The 20,546-nt window shown below is 41.3% G+C and overlaps 1 protein-coding gene across 2 annotated transcripts in view; it reads left to right on the top strand.

The window, feature by feature from the left end:
• tent2 (terminal nucleotidyltransferase 2) overlaps nucleotides 1-7,656 on the top strand; it is a 44,208-nt gene extending 36,552 nt beyond the window's left edge. Inside the window, exons 12-14 of one of the 2 annotated variants that reach the window (XR_016496748.1) lie at nucleotides 5,761-5,852; nucleotides 6,149-6,228; nucleotides 6,343-6,841. Coding sequence is in view for 1 of the 2 variants with exons in the window: in XM_021606785.3 (XP_021462460.3) it covers nucleotides 5,761-5,852; nucleotides 6,149-6,228; nucleotides 6,343-6,414 (244 nt within the window). In the remaining variant the exon portion in view is untranslated. Of the gene's footprint in view, nucleotides 1-5,760; nucleotides 5,853-6,148; nucleotides 6,229-6,342 lie in introns of both variants that reach the window. The other variant, XM_021606785.3, reaches the window with a different exon arrangement.
• The last annotated feature ends 12,890 nt before the right edge of the window (nucleotides 7,657-20,546 follow it).

Genomic DNA, 20,546 nt, shown 5'->3' with positions numbered 1-20,546 from the left:
GTTGCCGCCTGCTATAGACCACCCTCTGCCCCCAGCTGTGCTCTGGACACCATATGTGAACTGATTGCCCCCCATCTATCTTCATTGCTTGTGCTGCTAGGCGACCTAAACTGGAACATGCTTAACACCCCAGCCATCTTACAATCTAAACTTGATGCCCTCAACCTCACACAAATTATCAATGAACCTACCAGGTACCTCCCCAAAGCCTTAAACACGGGCACCCTCATAGATATCATCCTAACCAACTTGCCCTCTAAATACACCTCTGCTGTTTTCAACCAAGATCTCAGCGATCACTGCCTCATTGCCTGCATCCGTAATGGGTCAGCGGTCAAACGACCTCCACTAATCACTGTAAAACACTCCCTGAAACACTTCAGCGAGCAGGCCTTTCTAATCGACCTGGCCGGGGTATCCTGGAAGGATATTGATCTCATCCCGTCAGTAGAGGATGCTTGGATATTTTTTTTAAATGCCTTCCTAACCATCTTAAATAAACATGCCCCATTCAAGAAATTTAGAACCAGGAATAGATATAGCCCTTGGTTCTCCCCAGACCTGACTGCCCTTAACCAACACAAAAACATCCTATGGCGTTCTGCATTAGCATCGAACTGCCCCCGTGATATGCAGCTGTTCAGGGAAGCTAGAAACCATTATACACAGGCAGTTAGAAAAGCCAAGGCTAGCTTTTTCAAGCAGAAATTTCCTTCCTGCAACACTAACTCAAAAAAGTTCTGGGACACTGTAAAGTCCATGGAGAATAAGAACCCCTCCTCCCAGCTGCCCGCTGCACTGAAGGTAGGAAACACTGTCACCACTGATAAATCCACCATAATTGAGAATTTCAATAAGCATTTTTCTACGGCTGGCCATGCTTTCCACCTGGCTACTCCTACCCCGGTCAACAGCACTGCACCCCCCACAACAACTCGCCCAAGCCTTCCCCATTTCTCCTTCTCCCAAATCTGGCTAGACAATCTGGACCCTTTCTTTCTAAAATTATCTGCCAAAATTGTTGCCACCCCTATTACTAGCCTGTTCAACCTCTCTTTCGTGTCGTCTGAGATTCCCAAAGATTGGAAAGCAGCTGCGGTCATCCCCCTCTTCAAAGGGGGTGACACTCTTGACCCAAACTGCTACAGACCTATATCTATCCTACCATGCCTTTCTAAGGTCTTCGAAAGCCAAGTCAACAAACAGATTACCGACCATTTCGAATCTCACCATACCTTCTCTGCTATGCAATCTGGTTTCAGAGCTGGTCATGGGTGCACCTCAGCCACGCTCAAGGTCCTAAATGATATCTTAACCGCCATCGATAAGAAACATTACCGTGCAGCCGTATTCATTGATCTGGCCAAGGCTTTCGACTCTGTCAATCACCACATCCTCATCGGCAGACTCGACAGCCTTGGTTTCTCAAATGATTGCCTCGCCTGGTTCACCAACTACTTCTCTGATAGAGTTCAGTGTGTCAAATCGGAGGGTCTGCTGTCCGGACCTCTGGCAGACTCTATGGGGGTGCCACAGGGTTCAATTCTTGGACCGACTCTCTTCTCTGTATACATCAATGAGGTCGCTCTTGCTGCTGGTGAGTCTCTGATCCACCTCTACGCAGACGACACCATTCTGTATACTTCTGGCCCTTCTTTGAACACTGTGTTAACAACCCTCCAGGCAAGCTTCAATGCCATACAACTCTCCTTCCGTGGCCTCCAATTGCTCTTAAATACAAGTAAAACTAAATGCATGCTCTTCAACCGATCGCTACCTGTACCTACCCGCCTGTCCAACATTACTACTCTGGACGGCTCTGACTTAAAATACGTGGGCAACTACAAATACTTAGGTGTCTGGTTAGACTGTAAACTCTCCTTCCAGACCCATATCAAACATCTCCAATCCAAAGTTAAATCTAGAATTGGCTTCCTATTTCGCAACAAAGCATCCTTCACTCATGCTGCCAAACATACACTTGTAAAACTGACCATCCTACCAATCCTCGACTTTGGCGATGTCATTTACAAAATAGCCTCCAATACCCTACTCAACAAATTGGATGCAGTCTATCACAGTGCAATCCGTTTTGTCACCAAAGCCCCATATACTACCCACCATTGCGACCTGTATGCTCTCGTTGGCTGGCCCTCGCTTCATACTCGTCGCCAAACCCACTGGCTCCATGTCATCTACAAGACCCTGCTAGGTAAAGTCCCCCCTTATCTCAGCTCGCTGGTCACCATTGCATCTCCCACCTGTAGCACACGCTCCAGCAGGTATATCTCTCTAGTCACCCCCAGGACCAATTATTTCTTTGGCCGCCTCTCCTTCCAGTTCTCTGCTGCCAATGACTGGAACGAACTACAAAAATCTCTGAAACTTGAAACACATATCTCCCTCACTAGCTTTAAGCACCAACTGTCAGAGCAGCTCACAGATTACTGCACCTGTACATAGCCCACCTATAATTTAGCCCAAACAACTACCTCTTTCCCTACTGTATTTAATTTATTTATTTATTTTGCTCCTTTGCACCCCCATTATTTTTATTTCTACTTTGCACATTCTCCCATTGCAAATCTACCATTCCAGTGTTTTACTTGCTATATTGTATTTACTTTGCCACCATGGCCTTTTTGCCTTTACCTCCCTTATCTCACCTCATTTGCTCACATCGTATATAGACTTGTTTATACTGTATTGTTGACTGTATGTTTGTTTTACTCCATGTGTAACTCTGTGTCGTTGTATGTGTCGAGCTGCTTTGCTTTATCTTGGCCAGGTCGCAATTGTAAATGAGAACTTGTTCTCAACTTGCCTACCTGGTTAAATAAAGGTGAAATAAATAAAAATAATAAAAAGAGGTAGTTTTGTGAGCCAATGCTAACTAGCGTTAGCGCAATGACAGGAAGTCTGCATCTGCTAGACTTCTAGTCATTGCTCCAAAACACTGATAGTCTGCTGCTTTTATGATTCCTTGCACATGTTCAAGGCCCCCGTATCAGAGGCAACAAAGCAACCCCACAGCATCATCAAACCTCCCCATGTAGGAGGTAGCTATTTTCTTTGAATCCTTCATTTGGTTATTGGTAAACATAGGAGGAGCCCACTGCTGAAAATGCATGTAATATCTTATGATATAAATGGCCATACAGCATGTGTTATAGCAACAGTAAAGAGCACATGACACAAGAGCCAATGACAACAGGTTGAACAGTCATCTATTTTAGAATACCTGTTATTTTTTAATAAATTGTTTTTATTGTACAAGGTATTTTTTAAAAATCTGCCAAAACAAAATCAATATTAGTCTTTCATTTTTACATTACAATCACCTTTGTAATGATTCATTTTTTTCTTTGCAAACAAAACAGACAAAACACCACCTACAAGCCCCACAAACAAATTGGTTGCACTGCACACAGTTTTCATGGGCCTTGTTTTGTGTGCACCTGCCGCAGGTGTCGCATAATCTCTGAAGCGGTTGCGTGGCATGGTCTCTCGGACGAAATCCACCCCATACCCATCAGACCAAAATGACTCCACATCCATGCTCTTTCTGCCGTATGTCCATGTCGTCCATAGACATGTCCCACGTACTATTTCCTTTTCTGTGCGCATGAGCGGCAGTACAATCTCTGATGTGCTGCAATATTTGCAACATCTACATGTCACAAACTCGTCACTCATCACATAAACCGTGCTATCCCTCCAAGACTCCTGTCTCACTGTAGATGGAATTACCATCTGTTGGCTCTGTTTTTCTGCGGCAAGGCTCAGGCATCAGAGGCGGAGACTCGAAGTAAACATTGGGAATCAGATGAAGACTCTTCATCTGCAACGTCAAGCTCAATATCCGAGCCTCCATCCGGCTCCAACTCATATAAATTCTGCAGCATTTGCAATGCTGTCCGTGCGTCCATTCGTTTGGTTCGTCTTTCCAATGTGCGCTACACACATTGTGGGTTGTATTCAGTGTCTGATTTGACTCTCCAAGGTGAAATTATATACAATTTCCAGCCTTTCGTAATAAAATAATTAGACCGCCCACAATTCTTCATCATCATTACACTATTACACTTCATCATCCTCATCATTCACTTCATTGAAGTCACATGCACCATTATCAGAATCCATCTGGTTTTCATTGCCCATTCATCCATTGACGACAGAATAGCATATTTTAAGTTTATTATGTTACTAGTTTTTGCTTAGTAGCCAGTGGTCATGTGCTGACTGCAATGACAGCACGGATATCCTTGGAAAAAGTGAAATATGGAAACAGCTGCACTATTTGACAAAAGTAAGTGTCATAGAATCTGCAGAATATGGACTTTCTGAGACTATATAGAAATATAGATGTTTTACCTGCATGTGACTCTGAAGGAGGATTTGATAAAGTAATGCTCCTTTCCTTGCATCTGTCAATTACAAGGTATACCCATCTTTTCTATATACAATTTGATAGGCCTAACTGATTAGGCCTAAGAATTGTCACTCATCATCATCTTGTCTATAGGCTAACTCTTATGTGTGAAATTAGTATCTGTATAGTTTATGGTGTTATTTCTATGGGCCAGCTGTGCAGGCTGACTGGCATCATTTGTTTCCCGCTCATCAACCTAGATAGAGGCAAGGATATGTTTAGCATTATTCTAAAGGCCTACTGCAACACGTAGCATGTTTTAGTTTTCCTTACAATACATTTGATCAGTAGTAGAGTTACAGTAAATAAAACAGTCCCGTAACGGCTTATTTTTTACAAAGTAAAACGTTAATCAACCAACCTGCAAGTCGCGGTCAAATTATTTGCTGCTGATAAATAGGCACAACACAACCTCATCATTACACTATTGTCTTTCTGAATTAAATCAACCTCTTCATCCTGCTTATCATTCAGTTAGGCCCAATTTAAATTCAATTGTGAAGTAAGATGCACAATTATCGCCCATTCATCCATTTGTCATTCATTCAGTGAGGAGAGATAGGGAGACGCATTAGCACCTGGCTGGGTACCAATGTCCTACAGCACATTATCTTGGCGGGTTAAGTTGGGAATAGGTGTGGGAAAAATTGTAAAAATTCTCTAAATAGTTTTCTGTTTGCTTATTTGACAGAATTTTGAAATCACAATGTAAAAACATTTAGGAAAAGTAAGGGAAGGAGCAGGGCACTACTTTTTTCGGGGGCCACCTTTTATTTTACTTAAAAAATCAAACGTCAGTGGCCGTTGGCCTATGGCGGTTCTAGTGTTAAACATTTGAACAAGGCCAGAATATAATTTATTGGATCACTTACATACAATAACACAACATCTGCATATAATGACAGTTTGTGCTCATCTGAACCAGAATTTGGCCTTACAGTAGACGTTGATATGGTGAATCTCCTTTAAGCCCAGGAAGCAGCCATTCAACCTGCCGTTCACCAGCTTTTCAAGCTTAATAATGTCAAATTACATTTGTTACTCACCAAATATGGAGTTTCGATCAGCGACTATCGTCATTTACTGCTGTCACAGCTGGTATGTACTCTCCTCCCACTCCCCCTTCTCTCTGGTATCATGTTGCTGCCTGAGAGACTGCAACAGGTGGAAACTGACCTTCAACCTTTTGGCAGCGTTGCTGGACGCTCCGAGGACCTCTGACTGAGCTCTGAAGTTTATGCCTACAATACCATAACATGCCATTTAGAACTCCCACACACACAGATGTCTACTCATGCTCACAACACACTCCCTTTCCTCTGTTTCAGGTGGGATAAACAGGTGATCTCGGTGCGAGAAGCTAAGGCTCTGCCCAAGTCAAATAGTCTAGAGTGGAGAGACAAGTTCATCTGTGTGGAAGGTAGGTCAGACCAGACCTGACTAGTCAATCACTTCTAACCATGACACTGACACCAAGTTGCCTCCCACTCAGTTGTGTAGTGACTGTGTAAAAAACGTTATTACCATGATGTAATGTCTCCCCTTTTAGATCATCTTCTTATATTGACACCTAGGGGCTAGAGACTTATGCTACAAAACATGATTGTGCAATACATGCTGGTGCAATACATTTTGGTTCTTGCTAAATCTGTGTCAATGTTTTAATGTGGCATCTGTCCCAACTGAAATGTTGTCTCTCCATTGTTGCTCTCTCAGAGCCATTTGATGGCACCAACACAGCCAGGGCAGTCCATGAGAAGGTCAAGTTTGATGCCATCAAAGCACAGTTCGCTGAGGTAGACTTAGGGAACGTTTCACTGTGGTTGTTTTCCTTCCACATTGCAAATCCACCATTTTTCTTTGAGAGCCTGGGGCATCCCAAATCTAACCCCACCCCTCACTCTCTCTAGTCGTGGCAGATGCTCCAGCTGAGAAAGGATCTCAACTTCATCCTCCCAATCAGAAACACCATCCAGAGATGAGGAGGAGGAACTGTGAGTGACTCAGCTGTACAGAGGAAATCTGCCTGGTCTGTCCTGGGCCTTTCTGCTGGGTTGTACAGTCTCCGTCTCCCTCCTCAGCATGCCAAAGCCCTAACATTCAGACTCTTCACGTTCTCCTGACTCACCTGCCAATGTTACGGACACAGAGGAGAAATAAAAGAAAGTATAACCTCTGATATTTGAAGAGGATACATGAGATTGCTGCTAAAGTGTGTGTGACCTGAAGTATTGCTGCTGCCTCGCATAGGGGCCGATTCAGACTTAGTAAATTTCTCTTTCTTAGGCACACTTTTCCTACGCACTTCTCAGTAGTTGGTTTTCAGACTTCAGGCATGTAACGGGGGGTTCCCCCGTGGGGGGGTTCCCTTGCGCGCACTAAATAAATGGAATTCAACTCCAGAAAACATACCAATTTGATCAGGGAGTTTTTGTTCAGTTATACTGAATAAAAATATAAACGCAACATGCCTCAATTTCAACAATTTTACTGAGTTACAGTTAATTTAAAGGAAATCAGTCAAAATAAATCAATCAATTTGGCCCTAATCTATGGATTTCACATGACTGGGCAGGGGCGCAGCCATGGGTGGTTCTGGGAGGGCATAGGCCCACCCACTTGGGAGTCAGGCCCAGCCAATCAAAATGGGTTTTTCCCCACAAAAGGGCTTTATTACAGACAGAAATAATCCTCAATTTCATCAGCTGGCTTGGTGGCTAGTCTCAGACAATCCCGCAGCTGAAGAGGCCGAATGTGGAGGTCCTGGGCTGGCGTGGTTACACGTGGTCTGCGGTTGTGAGGCCGGTTGGACGTACTGACAAATTCTCTAAAACGGTGTTGGAGGCGGCTTATGGTAGAGAAATTAACATTTCATTCTCTGGCAACAGCGCTGGTGGACATTCCTGCTGTCAGCATGCTAATTGCACATTCTCAAAACTTGATATCTGTGGCATTGTGTTGTGTGACAAAACTGTACATTTCAGAGTGGCCTTTTATTGTCCCCAGCACAAGGTGCACCTATGTAATGATCATGCTGTTTAATCATCTTATTGATATGCCACACCTGTCAGGTGGATAGATTATCTTGGCAAAGGAGAAATGCTCACTAAGAGGGATGTAAACAATTTTTGTGCACAAAAATGGAGACAAATAAGGTTTTTGTGTGTATGGAAAATGTCTGTGATCTTTTATTTAAGCTCATAAAACATGGGACCAACACTTTACATGTTGCATTTATATTTTTGTTTAGTATCGTTAATCTGTTCATTTCTCTAAAGCAATCTCTTTAAATATGGTGTACCTTTAATTTGAATTTGATCGGCACAAGACTTGAATGTAGACTATGGCGAATGCGTTCAGAATATAGAAGCCATTAAAACATATACTGTGGGGAGAACCAAGTATTTGAGACACTGCCGATTTTGCAGGTTTTCCTACTTACAAAGCATGTAGGGGTCTGTAATTTTTATCATAGGTACACTTCAAATGTGAGAGACGGAATCTAAAACAAAAATCCAGAAAATCACATTGTATGATTTTTAAGTCATTAATTTGTATTTTATTGCATGACAAGTATTTGATCACCTAGCAACCAGTAAGAATTCCGGCTCTCACAGACCTGTTAGTTTTTCTTTAAGAAGCCCCCCTGTTCTCCACTCATTACCTGTATTAACTGCACCTGTTTGAACTCGTTACCTGTATAAAAGACACCTGTCCACACACTCAATCAAACAGACTCCAACCTCTCCACAATGGCCAAGACCAGGGAGCTGTGTGAGGACATCAGGGATGAAATTGTAGACCTGCACAAGGCTGGGATGGGCTACAGGACAATAGGCAAGCAGCTTGGTGAGAAGGCAACAACTGTTGGCGCAATTATTTGAAAATGGAAGAAGTTCAAGATGACGGTCAATCACCCTCGGTCTGGGGCTCCATGCAAGATCTCACCTCGTGGGGCATCAATGATCATGAGGAAGGTGAGGGATCAGCCCAGAACTACACGGCAGGACCTGGTCAATGACCTGAAGAGAGCTGGGACCACAGTCTCAAAGAAAACCATTAGTAACACACTACGCCGTCATGGATTATTATCCTGCAGTGCACGCAAGGTCCCCCTGATCAAGCCAGCGCATGTTTGCCCGTCTGAAGTTTGCCAATGACCATCTGGATGATCCCGAGGAGGAATGGGAGATGGTCATGTGGTCTGATGAGACAAAAATTGAGCTTTTTGGTCTAAACTCCACTCGCCATGTTTGGAGGAAGAAGAAGGATGAGTACAACCTCAAGAACACCATCCCAACCGTGAAGCATGGAGGTGGAAACATCATTCTTTGGGGATGCTTTTCTGCAAAGGGGACAGGACGACTGCACCGTATTGAGGGGAGGATGGATGGGGCCATGTATCGCGAGATCTTGTCAGAGCATTGAAGATGGGTCGTGGCTGGGTCTTCCAGCATGACAACAACCCGAAACACACAGCCAGGGCAACTAAGGACTAAGGAGTGGCTCTGTAAGAAGCATCTCAAGGTCCTGGAGTGGCCTAACCCAATAGAAAATCTTTGGAGGGAGCTGAAAGTCCGTATTACCCAGTGACAGCCCCGAAACCTGGAGGATCTGGAGAAGGTCTGTATGGAGGAGTGGGCCAAAATCCCCGCTGCAGTGTGTGCAAACCTGGTCATGAACTACAGGAAACATATGATCTCTGTAATTGCAAACAAAGGTTTCTGTACCAAATATTAAGTTATGCTTTTCTGATGTATCAAATACTTATGTCATGCAATAAAATGCAAATTAATTACTTAAAAATCATACAATGTGATTTTCTGGTTTTTTGTTTTAGATTCCGTCTCTCACAGTTGAAGTGTACCTATGATAAAAATTACAGACCTTTACATGCTTTGTAAGTAGGAAAACCTGCAAAATCGGCAGTGTATCAAATACTTGGTTCTACCCACTGTACATATTTGCCTCAATTTCAGAACCCATGGGTAGATTTACACATTTATGTTTAGGGAAAAATGTTGCCTTTTACGGGCAAATGAAGAAAGGTGGTTTGATTCATTGTGAAAGCTGACACATTCAGATCATCAATGGTAACGTTGGAAGTAATGTAGCCTACAAAATAATTATAAAATGTAGAATAGTATACAGCAGTATCATATAATAAATATTTCCTAATTGCCCGCATTGATCATTGAACTGTTTGATGGCAAGTACAAATTCTTGCGGCATGCATAAAGTTCAAAGAAACAGTTTGAAGTCCATAATTATTTATTTTTACTATAATTTGTATTTGGCCTTCATTAAATAGTATCCACTATTATTTGACCCTCCGCCACAACCACAAGGACTCCCTTACAGTGGAAAGAAATAAAGTTAGGCTGCGAACTTTAAATTGGGAGTTAAATATATGTGGTTATGGTCGCTACCCACAGTTGCTTATAATATTTAACATAGGCTATTCATTTTATCCCTGCAAGTTATAAGGCCATACAATTAATATTCTGCATAATGGAACAGCATTTCATACTTCACTGTGGGAAAGGGCATAAATAGGCCTACCTGTCATGTTTATATGTTTTTCAGATTCCTTCCATTCATCTGCAGCGATCATAAGGTAAAGTAGATCTAAAACAATTGATATTTAGCCTATATGTATAATCCCCATATCCAAACGGATTACCTAGCTCTTGTCAATAGCTCTTATCATATCATTTATTTGATCTGCACCCCAAACGGATACCTTGCTGGCACTGGCATTTCCCCCAAGCTTAAATTCAAGGTCAGAATACGCTTAGACAGAAAAGTGCATAAAAAGGTAATAAAGTACATTTACGAGCGTGTAACTCTGGTCTGAATTGTCCCCTTAGATAAGAGCGGACCCTGACAGAAAACATGGCTATGATAATATCCCTTTCTTCACCCCACTCTCTTTTCATCTCCATCTCTTTCTCTCCTCTGTGTCTGCCCTTGCACATGGAATTGTAATGATCTGTCCTAAGGTTCTCCTTGAACTGTGTTCTACTTCCTCTGCTCTTTACATACCATGGGGGACCTGTCCTCCCAAGATCAAAGGTCAAACCCTTGGTCAAGAACACATCTCGGAACCTCCAGTCAGCTCTCTAATATTAGCTCCTCAGCTGTATGTTTCCAGCTTATCTATGATTATCTATGACATTGACGATGTTGTTGGGCGAAGTACCAATCCTAGGTAAAATGCATATTAGAATGTTATTATCATGGAACACTGTCATTCTGCTGTCATTATTCTGTTGTCTCTATGACAATAGGTAGAGGTAGTGTCTGCAGAAGTGCTTTTGTGGGAATAACAACTAAGAAATCCATTTGGGATTCTAGGCTATGACGGCATGTATGAGCACCCAGCAAACCAAAGTTGGTTCTGTGAAAGTTCCCAGAACATTCATTAGGTTGCGGTAAATGTTCTCATAATACAAAAACTGTCCCGTTGTGCTGATGATTATACAATGTTTGTATAAAACATTCACCTGAGATTGCAAGAACATTCGCAGAACACATTTAGTCTGTTCTTTAAAGGTTCCCAGAATGTGGGAACAGTCTGGTCGGAACATTGTGGGGACATCACAAAAGATGTGTTCCTAAAACACAAAACCTGTCCAGATGATTATACTATGTTTATATTAGTTTGCAAGAACGTTCCCAGAACACATTTCTTATGTTATTTAAAAGTTCTTAAAACATTTCTTTAGGTTGTGGGAACATTGCGGGATATGACAAGATGGGTTCTCCCATTTGAGATGACATTCTTACAATGTTTGTATCAGGGTGCACAACACTTTCCCTCGATGTTCATTGAATGTTATTTATATGTTCTCAGATTGATCAAATTCAGTTTTGAACATTCCTTGGAGGTTTCTTTCATGTGTTAGTGTTCTCTTACTGTTGACAAAGTTAGTTGTACAACAATCCATGGAGAAACACATCTGGCAATTAATTGTAATTACATGACAATTTATTGTACAAACAGTTCTGCCATAGTCTCAAGCGGGGATCGGACCTGGGAGCGTTATCCCTGGAATTAATCCATAGCGCCATTGGGAAAGGACTAACATACATTTAAAGCTATTTACACCTTTACTCTGACTTCCAGATTGTGGTCTTTATCTTTGCATACAGTACCTGTCAAAAGTTTGGACACCTACTCATTCAAGAGTTTTTCTTTATTTTTTACTATTTTCTACATTGTAGGATGATAGTGAAGACGTCAACACTATGAAATAACTCATTCTAATTTGTGTAGTAACGAAAAAATTGTTAAACAAATCTAAATATTTTTTGCATTTAAGGTTCTTCAAATTAGCCACCCTTTGCCTTGATAAGCTTTGCACACTCTTGGCATTCTCTCAACCAGCTTCACCTGGAATGCTTTTCCAACCATCTTGAAGGAGTTCCCACATTTTCTGAGCACTTGTTGGCTGCTTTTCCTTCACTCTGCGATCCAACTCATCCCAAACCATCTCAATTGGGTTGAGGTCAGGTGATTGTGGAGGCCAGATCATCTGATGCAGCACTCCATCACTCTCCTTCTTGGTCAAGTAGCTCCTACACAGCCTGGAGGTGTGTTTGGTCATTGTCCTGTTAGAAAAGAAATTATAGTCCCACTAAGTGCAAACCAGATGAGATGGCGTATCGTTGCAGAATGCTGTGGTAGACATGCTGGTTAAGTGTGCCTTGAAATCTAAATAAATCCCTGACAGTGTCACCATGAAACATTACAGGAGCATTCTGCTAATGTTGATGGATGTGTGTTTTAAAATCCCAGCTCCCGTCCCCGCAGGAGGCCTTTTGCCTTTTGGTAGACTGTCATTGTAAATAAGAATATGTTCTTGACTGACTTGCCTAGTTAAATAAAGATTAAATAAAAATTTAAAAAGCAGCCCCACATCATTACAACCCCTCCTCCATGCTTCAAGGTGGGAACCACACATGTGGAGATCATCCATTCACTTACTCTGTGCGTCTCACAAAAACACTGCGGTTGGAACCAAAAATCTCAAATTTGGACTCATCAGACCAAAATACAGATTTCCACCTGTCTAATGCCCATTGCTCGTGTCTCTTGGCCCATGTAAGTCTCTTCTTCTTAATGGTGTCCTTTAGTAGTGGTTTCTTTGCATCAATTAGAACATGAAGGCCTGATTCACTCAGTCTCCTCTGAACAGTTGATGTTGAGATGTGTCTGTTACTTGAACTCTGTGAAGCATTTATTTGGGCTGCAATCTGAGGCTGCTAACTCTAATGAGCTGGGTCTTCCTTTCCTGTGGCGTTCCTCATGAGAGCCAGTTTCATTATAGCGCTTGATGGTTTTTGCGACTGTACTTAAAGAAACTTTTCAAATTTTCCAGATTGATTCCAGATTGATTGTCTTAAAGTAATGATGGACTGTCGTTTCTCTTTGCTTATTTGAGCTGTTCTTGCCATAATATGGACTGGGTCTTTTACCAAATAGGGCTATTTTCTGTATACCAATACTACCTTGTCACAACACAACTGATTGGCTCAAACGCATTAAGGAAAGAAATTCCACAATTTAACTTAACATGGCAGACCTGTTAATTGAAATGCATTCCAGGTGACTACCTCATGAAGCTGGTTAAGAGAATGCCAAGAGTTTGAAAAGCTGTCATCAAGGCAAAGGGTGGCTACTTTGAAGAATCTCAAATATAACATATATTTGGATTTGTTTAACATTTTTTTGGTTACTACATGATTCCATATGTAAATAGTAAAAAAAAAGAAAACCCTTGAATGAGTAGATGTGTCCAAACTTTTGACCGGTACTGTATATACGAAGACATATGACTATAGTTTGGATCATAATTAAAGTATTTCAATACAAAGGCAAATCCACGGGAAACATTAGGATCCTGGTGGCGCAGCAGACTCAGTAGCCTACAGGGCTTGACGATGTTCAAATCTATTTGATTACCATTCTTTAAAAAAGCTATAGTTATGTTTGGACAGTACCCTAATAAAATATAATGATATAAGAAGATTGAAATGCCATTTCTTTAAAAGTTTGGCAACTTCATATAATAGTGTTACAACACACATCAATATTAGCAGCACTTAAACAGCAATGTTTTCAAAACTACTTCCATTATCATTGACGCATGTTTTTAGAACAATTCTGGATCATCATGTCATAATCTTTAAAGAATAACTTCATAAGAGTCTCGCAGGAATGTTTCTTGTTGTTCTAGGTGTTAGTATTAATATCATCCCAACATTACCTGAATAATAAATTTAAAAAATGTTTTTTTAGAACAATTTATATTGCTCCAACAGGGAAGGTTATTAGGACCATAATGTCACACTATAACTTTATGAGACCGGTTTAGGAATATTCCCTGCTTGCTGTTATGTGTTTGAATAACATATCCATCAACATTAGCAGAATGCCATTGTAGTGTTTCCTCAGAACCACTTCTATTGCTCCCACAATTTGTTGCGGAAGTATGTTCTAAGAACATTAATGGATAATTGTGTTACCCCTGGCAACCTAATGAGATCCTTAGTGTAATGTTCTTTGATAGTTTTTAGAACATTCCAACATTTAAAAAAAAAAAAATATTCGTAGAAAATAATATTTGGTGATCAAACAAATGCTTTGAATGTTTGTGGGACCTTATCATTCTCAAATCTCAAAACCTAACTAGAACTTCATAAGAATGTTAGCTAATGTTCTGGGAATGTTCCCGGTTTGCTGGGCTGTTGGTTGTTATAAATACACATCATAGGTTGTTAAATACAGGATCTTAATTTGACCACCCTGTTGTAGGATATTTTTTCCTGCACCATAGGAAATTAAAACTTTTATTTTATTTAAGGTTAATAAAATGCTTCTAAAGTTTGTAATTTCCACTTTAAAATGTCAGACTTGTTTTTGCTCAAACAAAAATGTTATCAACCGATACAAAATGTACCATTAATTATAATCCACATAGTAATTCACATTTCCTGTAGCTGCAGGATTATTTTCCTGCTGTGAGAAACTGGTCAAATTAAGATTCTATACCTGGATCGGTGTCTCGGTTGACATATCCATTAATGTCAGGGAAATGTTCTAGTAATGTTCTCTCATAACCAATTTTAATTGAACCCAGACATGACTGCTGAAGAATGTTTAGGGAGCGTTATTGGAACCATCATGTCATAACGTCACACTATAACATTATGAGAGCATTGTGGGAATATTCCCTGCTTGTTGCTATGGGTGTTTTTAATTTAATTACATCGCCTTCAACATTAAGAGAATGTTCCTGTAATGTTTCCTCAGAACCATTTCTATTGCTCTCACATTTTGTTGCAGCAGTATGTTCTAAAAACATTTATTTTACATTGTTATTACCTGGAAATCTAATGAGAACGTTTGAAGAATGTTCTGTGGTGGATGTTGCAGCTGTTATGCACAACATTTTAATGTTAGTAGAACATTCTAAAGACATTTTTTTTTTTTTCAACAACAAAAAAACATGTTATCATCCTAATGTTATATAAAATCCTAACTAGAATTTAATGGGAATCTTAGCTAATGTTCTGGGAATGTTCCCGGTTTGCTGGGAAGCTTTCTGTATTTTTAAATTAGTTGGGCAATATTGGGGAAATTCTAAGACATTTCTGTTCAAACCCTTTATTTTCCTATGATTGGATTGCTGTGTCTGATTCAGCGACTAGTTTTGTTCTTCTAAACATTGACAGTCACTCATATTTGATCAGTTAACTGCTAGACAGACCAGTGCGACAATCTACTCTCACCTCGACGTGAGTATAGCTACTTTTATTGGTAATATTTTGTTAATGTGGTTCCTTGTGACTTTTTGTACTGAACACACTTTCAATGTTTTATTTAAGTGATAAGAAAAATTGTGTCCCTGCGTATTTCATTGGAATGAAATGTTAACTGAGGCTGAGACCTCTAGGTTCCCAGACCCTTGTTAGTTTGTCTCTGTGATTTTAATGACGAATTACGTTAGTTTTATGACCAGTGCATAGTGTTGGCATGAGGAGGGACACGGTGTTAGTCAGACATGGCTATGTGTGCATGTATGTTTGTTCACGCCTGTACTACAAGGGGGTACAGTGCCTATATTTAACCCAGCCACGGAAAATCTAGTCTTAAAGGGATAGCTGCAAGATTTTGTCAATTAGCCCTTTATACTCACACCTGTATACAGGTTTAAAATGGCAGGTTTGGGCACTGATAAGCGCCTAAATTGGAATGCAGTGGTTATACAGTAACATGCTATAAATTATAACAGAGCTCAGGCTCTGCGTTTCACAGCGCTGTATGGGTTTTGACTGACAGCCGTTTTGAACTTGAGCACCACACGCGACAAGAAGTAGCCCCCTTCCCTCCTGCTAATTGGGCAACTATTAAAACATTTTTGTTGTCAGGGACTCGGACAACAAAACTCGATGTACACTGGACAAAAATATAAACGCAACATGCAACAAATTCAAAGATTTTACTGGTACAGTTCATACAGTATAGGGAAATCAGTCAATTCAAATTTTTGTTCATTAGACCCTAATATATGGATTTAAATGACTGGGAAAACTGATATGCATCACAGATAGGGGCGTGGATCAGAAAACCAATCAGTATCTGATGTGACCACCATTTGTCTCATTTAGCATGACAGAGAGTTGATCAGACTGTTGATTTTGCCCTGTGGAATGGTGTCCTACTCCTCTTCAATGTCTGTACAAAGTAGCTGGATATTGGTGGGAACTGGAACAAGCAGTTGTACACAGTGATCCAGAGCATCCCAAACATGCTCAATGAGTGACATGTCTGGTGAGTAAGCAGGCCATTGAAGACCTGGGATGTTTTCAGCTTCTAGGAATTGTGTACAGATCCTTGTGACATTGGGAAGTGCATTATCATGCTGAAACATGAGGTGATGGTGGCGGATGAATGCTACAATAATGGGCCTCAGGATCTCGTCACGGTGGCTGCATTCAAATTGCCATCAATAAAATGTGTTCGTTGTCCGTAGCTGATGCCTGCCCATACCAAAACCCCACTGCCACCATGGGGCTGTTTGTGCAGAAACTCTTCAGTTCTGCAAACCCACAGTTTCATCAGCTGTCCGGGTGGCTGGTCTCAGATGATCCCGCAGGTGAAGAAGTCAGATGTTAAGGTCCTGGGCTGGTGTGGTTACACATGGTCTGCGGTTGTGAGGCAGATTGGATGTACTGCCAAATTATCTAAAATGACGTTGGAGGTGGATTATGGTAGAGAAATTAACATTTCATTCTCTGGCAACAGTTCTGGTGGACATTCCTGCAGTAATCATGCTAGTTGCACACTTTCTCAAAACTTGAGACATCTGTGGCATTGTGTTGTGTGACAAAACTGCACATTCTAGAGTGGCCTTTTATTGTCCCCAGCACAACCTGCACCTGTGTTATGTTCATGCTGTTTAATCAGCTTCTTGATATGCCACACCTGTCAGGTGGATGGATTATCTTGGCAAAGGAGAAATGCTCACTAAGAGGGATGTTGCAATTATATTTTTGTTCCATATATTTTGAAAGATGACACATTGAGGATTATAATTAATACCACTTTGATGCCAAACACCCATGAGTCCAAATTTGCACTTCACATTTCCATATCACAAAACTCATATGCAGTCAATGTTTATGATCACTTTGTTTGATGTACAATTACTAGATGACATGGCGTCATACCCTGAACTATGTTTGTCTTATGAAGAAAATTGGCCTCGGAACACGCACCTGAATGCATGCATGACTCCTTTCTATGCGCACCAAAATGACGCTCTGTTTCTCTGAATTGCACTGTGAAAACCTAACACTAAGATCTTATTTTATAACTTACCTAGTCATTTTGGCAATAGAACAAGCTTTCAAATGTGTATTTATTGTGGATCCCAAGGCAGCAGCAACTCTTCCTGGGGTCAAGGCAAAATTAAGGCAGTTATACCATTTTAAAAACATTACAATACATTCACAACACATTGTGTGCCCTCAGGCTCCAACTCTACTACCACATATCTACAAAACAAAATCCATGTGTACGTGTGTATATAAACTCAGCAAAAAAAAACATCCTCACTATCAACTGCGTTTATTTTCAGCAAACTAAACATGTGTAAATATTTGTATGAACATAACAAGATTCAACAACTGAGACATACACAGAACAAGTTCCACAGAGATGTGACTAACAGAAATGGAATAATGTGTCCCGTAACAAAGGGGGGGTCAAAATCAAAAGTAACAGTCAATGCAGCTGGTGGCCACACCAGATACTAAGTACTGCAGTGCATCTCCTCCTCATGGACTGCACCAGATATGCCAGTTCTTGCTGCAAAATGTTACCCCACTCTTCCACCTAGGCACCTGCAAGTTCCCGGACATTTCTGGGGGTAATGGCCCTAGCCCTCACCCTCCGATCCAACAGGTCCCAGACATGCTCAATGGGATTGAGATCTGGGCTCTTCGCTGGCCAAGGCAGAACATTGACATTCCTTTCTTGCAGGAAATCACGCACAGAACGAGCAGTATGGCTGACGGCATTGTCATGCTGGAGGGTCATGTCAGGATGAGCCTGCAGGAAGGGTACCACATGAGAGAGGAGGATGTCTTCCCTGTAACGCACAGCGTTGAGATTGCCTGCGATGACAACAAGCTCAGTCCGATGATGCTGTGACACACCGCCCCAGACCATGTCGGACCCTCCACCTCCAAATCGATCCTGCTCCAGAGTACAGGCCTTGGTGTAACACTCATTCCTTCAACAACAAATGCGAATCCGACCATCACCCCTGGTGAGACAAAACCACGACTCGTCAGTGAAGAGCACTTTTTGCCAGTCCTGTCTGGTCCAGCGATGGTGGGTTTGTGCCCATAGGAGACGTTGTTACCAGTGATGTTTGGTGAGGACCTGCCTTACAACAGGCCTACAAGCCCTCAGTCCAGCCTCTCTCAGCCTATTGCGGACAGTCTGAGCACTGATGGAGGGATTGTGCGTTCCTGGTGTAACTCGGGCAGTTGCTGTTGCCATCCTGTTCCTGCACCGCAGGTGTGATGTTCGGATGTACCGATCCTGTGCAGGTGTTGTTACACGTGGTCTGCCACTGCAAGGACTGTCAGCTGTCCGTCTTGTCTCCCTGTGGTGCTGTTTTTGGCGTCTCACAGTACGGACATAGCAATTTATTGCCCTGGCCATATCAGCAGTCCTCATGCCTCCTTGCAGCATGCCTAAGGCACGTTCACGCAGATGAGCAGGGACCCTGGTCATCTTTCTTTTGGTGTTTTTCCGAGTCTGTAAAAATACCTCTTTAGTGTCCTAAGTTTTCATAACTGTGACCTTATTTATTGCCTACAGTCTAAGCTGTTAGTGTCTTAACGACCATTCCACAGTTGCATGTTCATTAATTTTTTATTGTTCATTGAACAAGCATGGGAAACAGTGTTTAAACCCTTTACAATGAAGATCTGTGAAGTTATTTGGATTTTTACGAATTATCTTTGAAAGACAGGGTCCTGAAAAAGGGACATTTATTTTTTTGCTGAGTTTAGTACATATGCTATCGTGTGTGTATATGCATGTATCTGAGCCTATGTTTGTGTTGCTTCACATTTTCCAACTGTTCCATAAGGTGTATTTTTATCTGTTTATTAAATCGAATTTTACTGCTTGCATGAGTTACTTGATGTGGAATAGAGTTCCATGTAGTCATGGCTATATGTAGTAATGTGCACCTCCGATAGTCTGTTCTGGACTTGGGAACTGTGAAGAGACCTCTGGTGGCATGTCTTGTGGGGTATGCATGGGTGTCCGAGCTGTGAGCCAGTAGCTCAAACAGACAGCTCGGTGCTTTCAACATGTCAATAGCTCTCACAAATACAAGTAGTGATGAAGTCAATCTCTCCTCCACTTTGAGCCAGGAGAGATTGACATGCATATTATTAATGTTAGCGCTCAGTGTAAATTTAAGTGCTGTTCTGAGTCAATTGCAATTTTCCTAAGTCCCTGTTTGTGGCACCTGACCACATGACTGAAAAGTAGTCCAGGTGCGACAAATGGACCTGGCTTGTTGATAGTGCTGTTAAGGAAGAGCAGCGATTTATTATGGAGAGACTTCGACCCATCTTAGCTACTGTTGGATCAATATGTTTGGACCATGACAGTTTTACAATCCAGGGTTACTCCAAGCAATTTAGTCACCACAACTTTCTTAATTTCCTCATTGTTCATTACAAGATTTAGTTGAGATTTAGGGTTTAATGAATGATTTATCCTAAATACAATGCTTTTAGTTTTTGAAATATTTAGGACTAACTTATTCCTTGCCATCCATTCTGAAACTAACTGCAGTTCTTTGTTAAGTGTTGCAGTCATTTCATGTTTAGTCATCCGCTTTCATAGACACACTGTCTTTACTCAGAAAAAACGCCAGAATTTCGGTTTTCAATCGCTTGGCAGCTGGTTTCATAATTTGTTTCAGCTTTTTACAACTTGGAGAAAAAGCACAACACAGACAGCAGCTGCCTCTGTTCTCTCCCGTGATGGTCCTATACGCCATCCTTTCAGAAGTTTTGCCTTCACACAGCCTGTACGCTGATGCCCACCTGAACCAGATTGTCATTTATAATGGTCCGTTTTTGGGATTGCGTCAACAATAACAACAATTGTGTGATGGCGGGGATGCAGGGTTGTGTTCCAAACAAAGCAACTACAAGTGTGCTTGATCTAGTTCCTCAACGGCACAGCTAGGAGAGTGCCTTGAAATTACTTAGGAACTCTGCACACTTTGGAGAGGTGTCTGGCCACTTGGAGACACCAGTTAGTCTTCTCACCCAAACCCACAATATTCTTATGTTACTGAATGTATCCAGAGTATTTTCAGATGATCAACAAATGTGTTAAAGTACAGTAAATGTCAAATATACATAAAATCAACAGTGTAACGTTTGTATTCAGTCTTGTCAGATGAACTGTTGTGCTCAATTTTCCCATAATCTCCAAACCGTTCCCTTTCATTTGCTACCATGCTTATATGTATGCATTTGAGCATATGCTTTTTATTTTTCTTCT

The sequence above is a fragment of the Oncorhynchus mykiss genome, chromosome 6 (assembly GCF_057628025.1).
Source record: "Oncorhynchus mykiss isolate SJ-2025 chromosome 6, ASM5762802v1, whole genome shotgun sequence".
In the NCBI taxonomy this organism is placed as follows: Eukaryota; Metazoa; Chordata; class Actinopteri; order Salmoniformes; family Salmonidae; genus Oncorhynchus; species Oncorhynchus mykiss.
The sequence above is the reverse complement of the archived record's forward strand: the minus strand, read 5'-3'. Positions and strand labels throughout refer to the sequence as shown.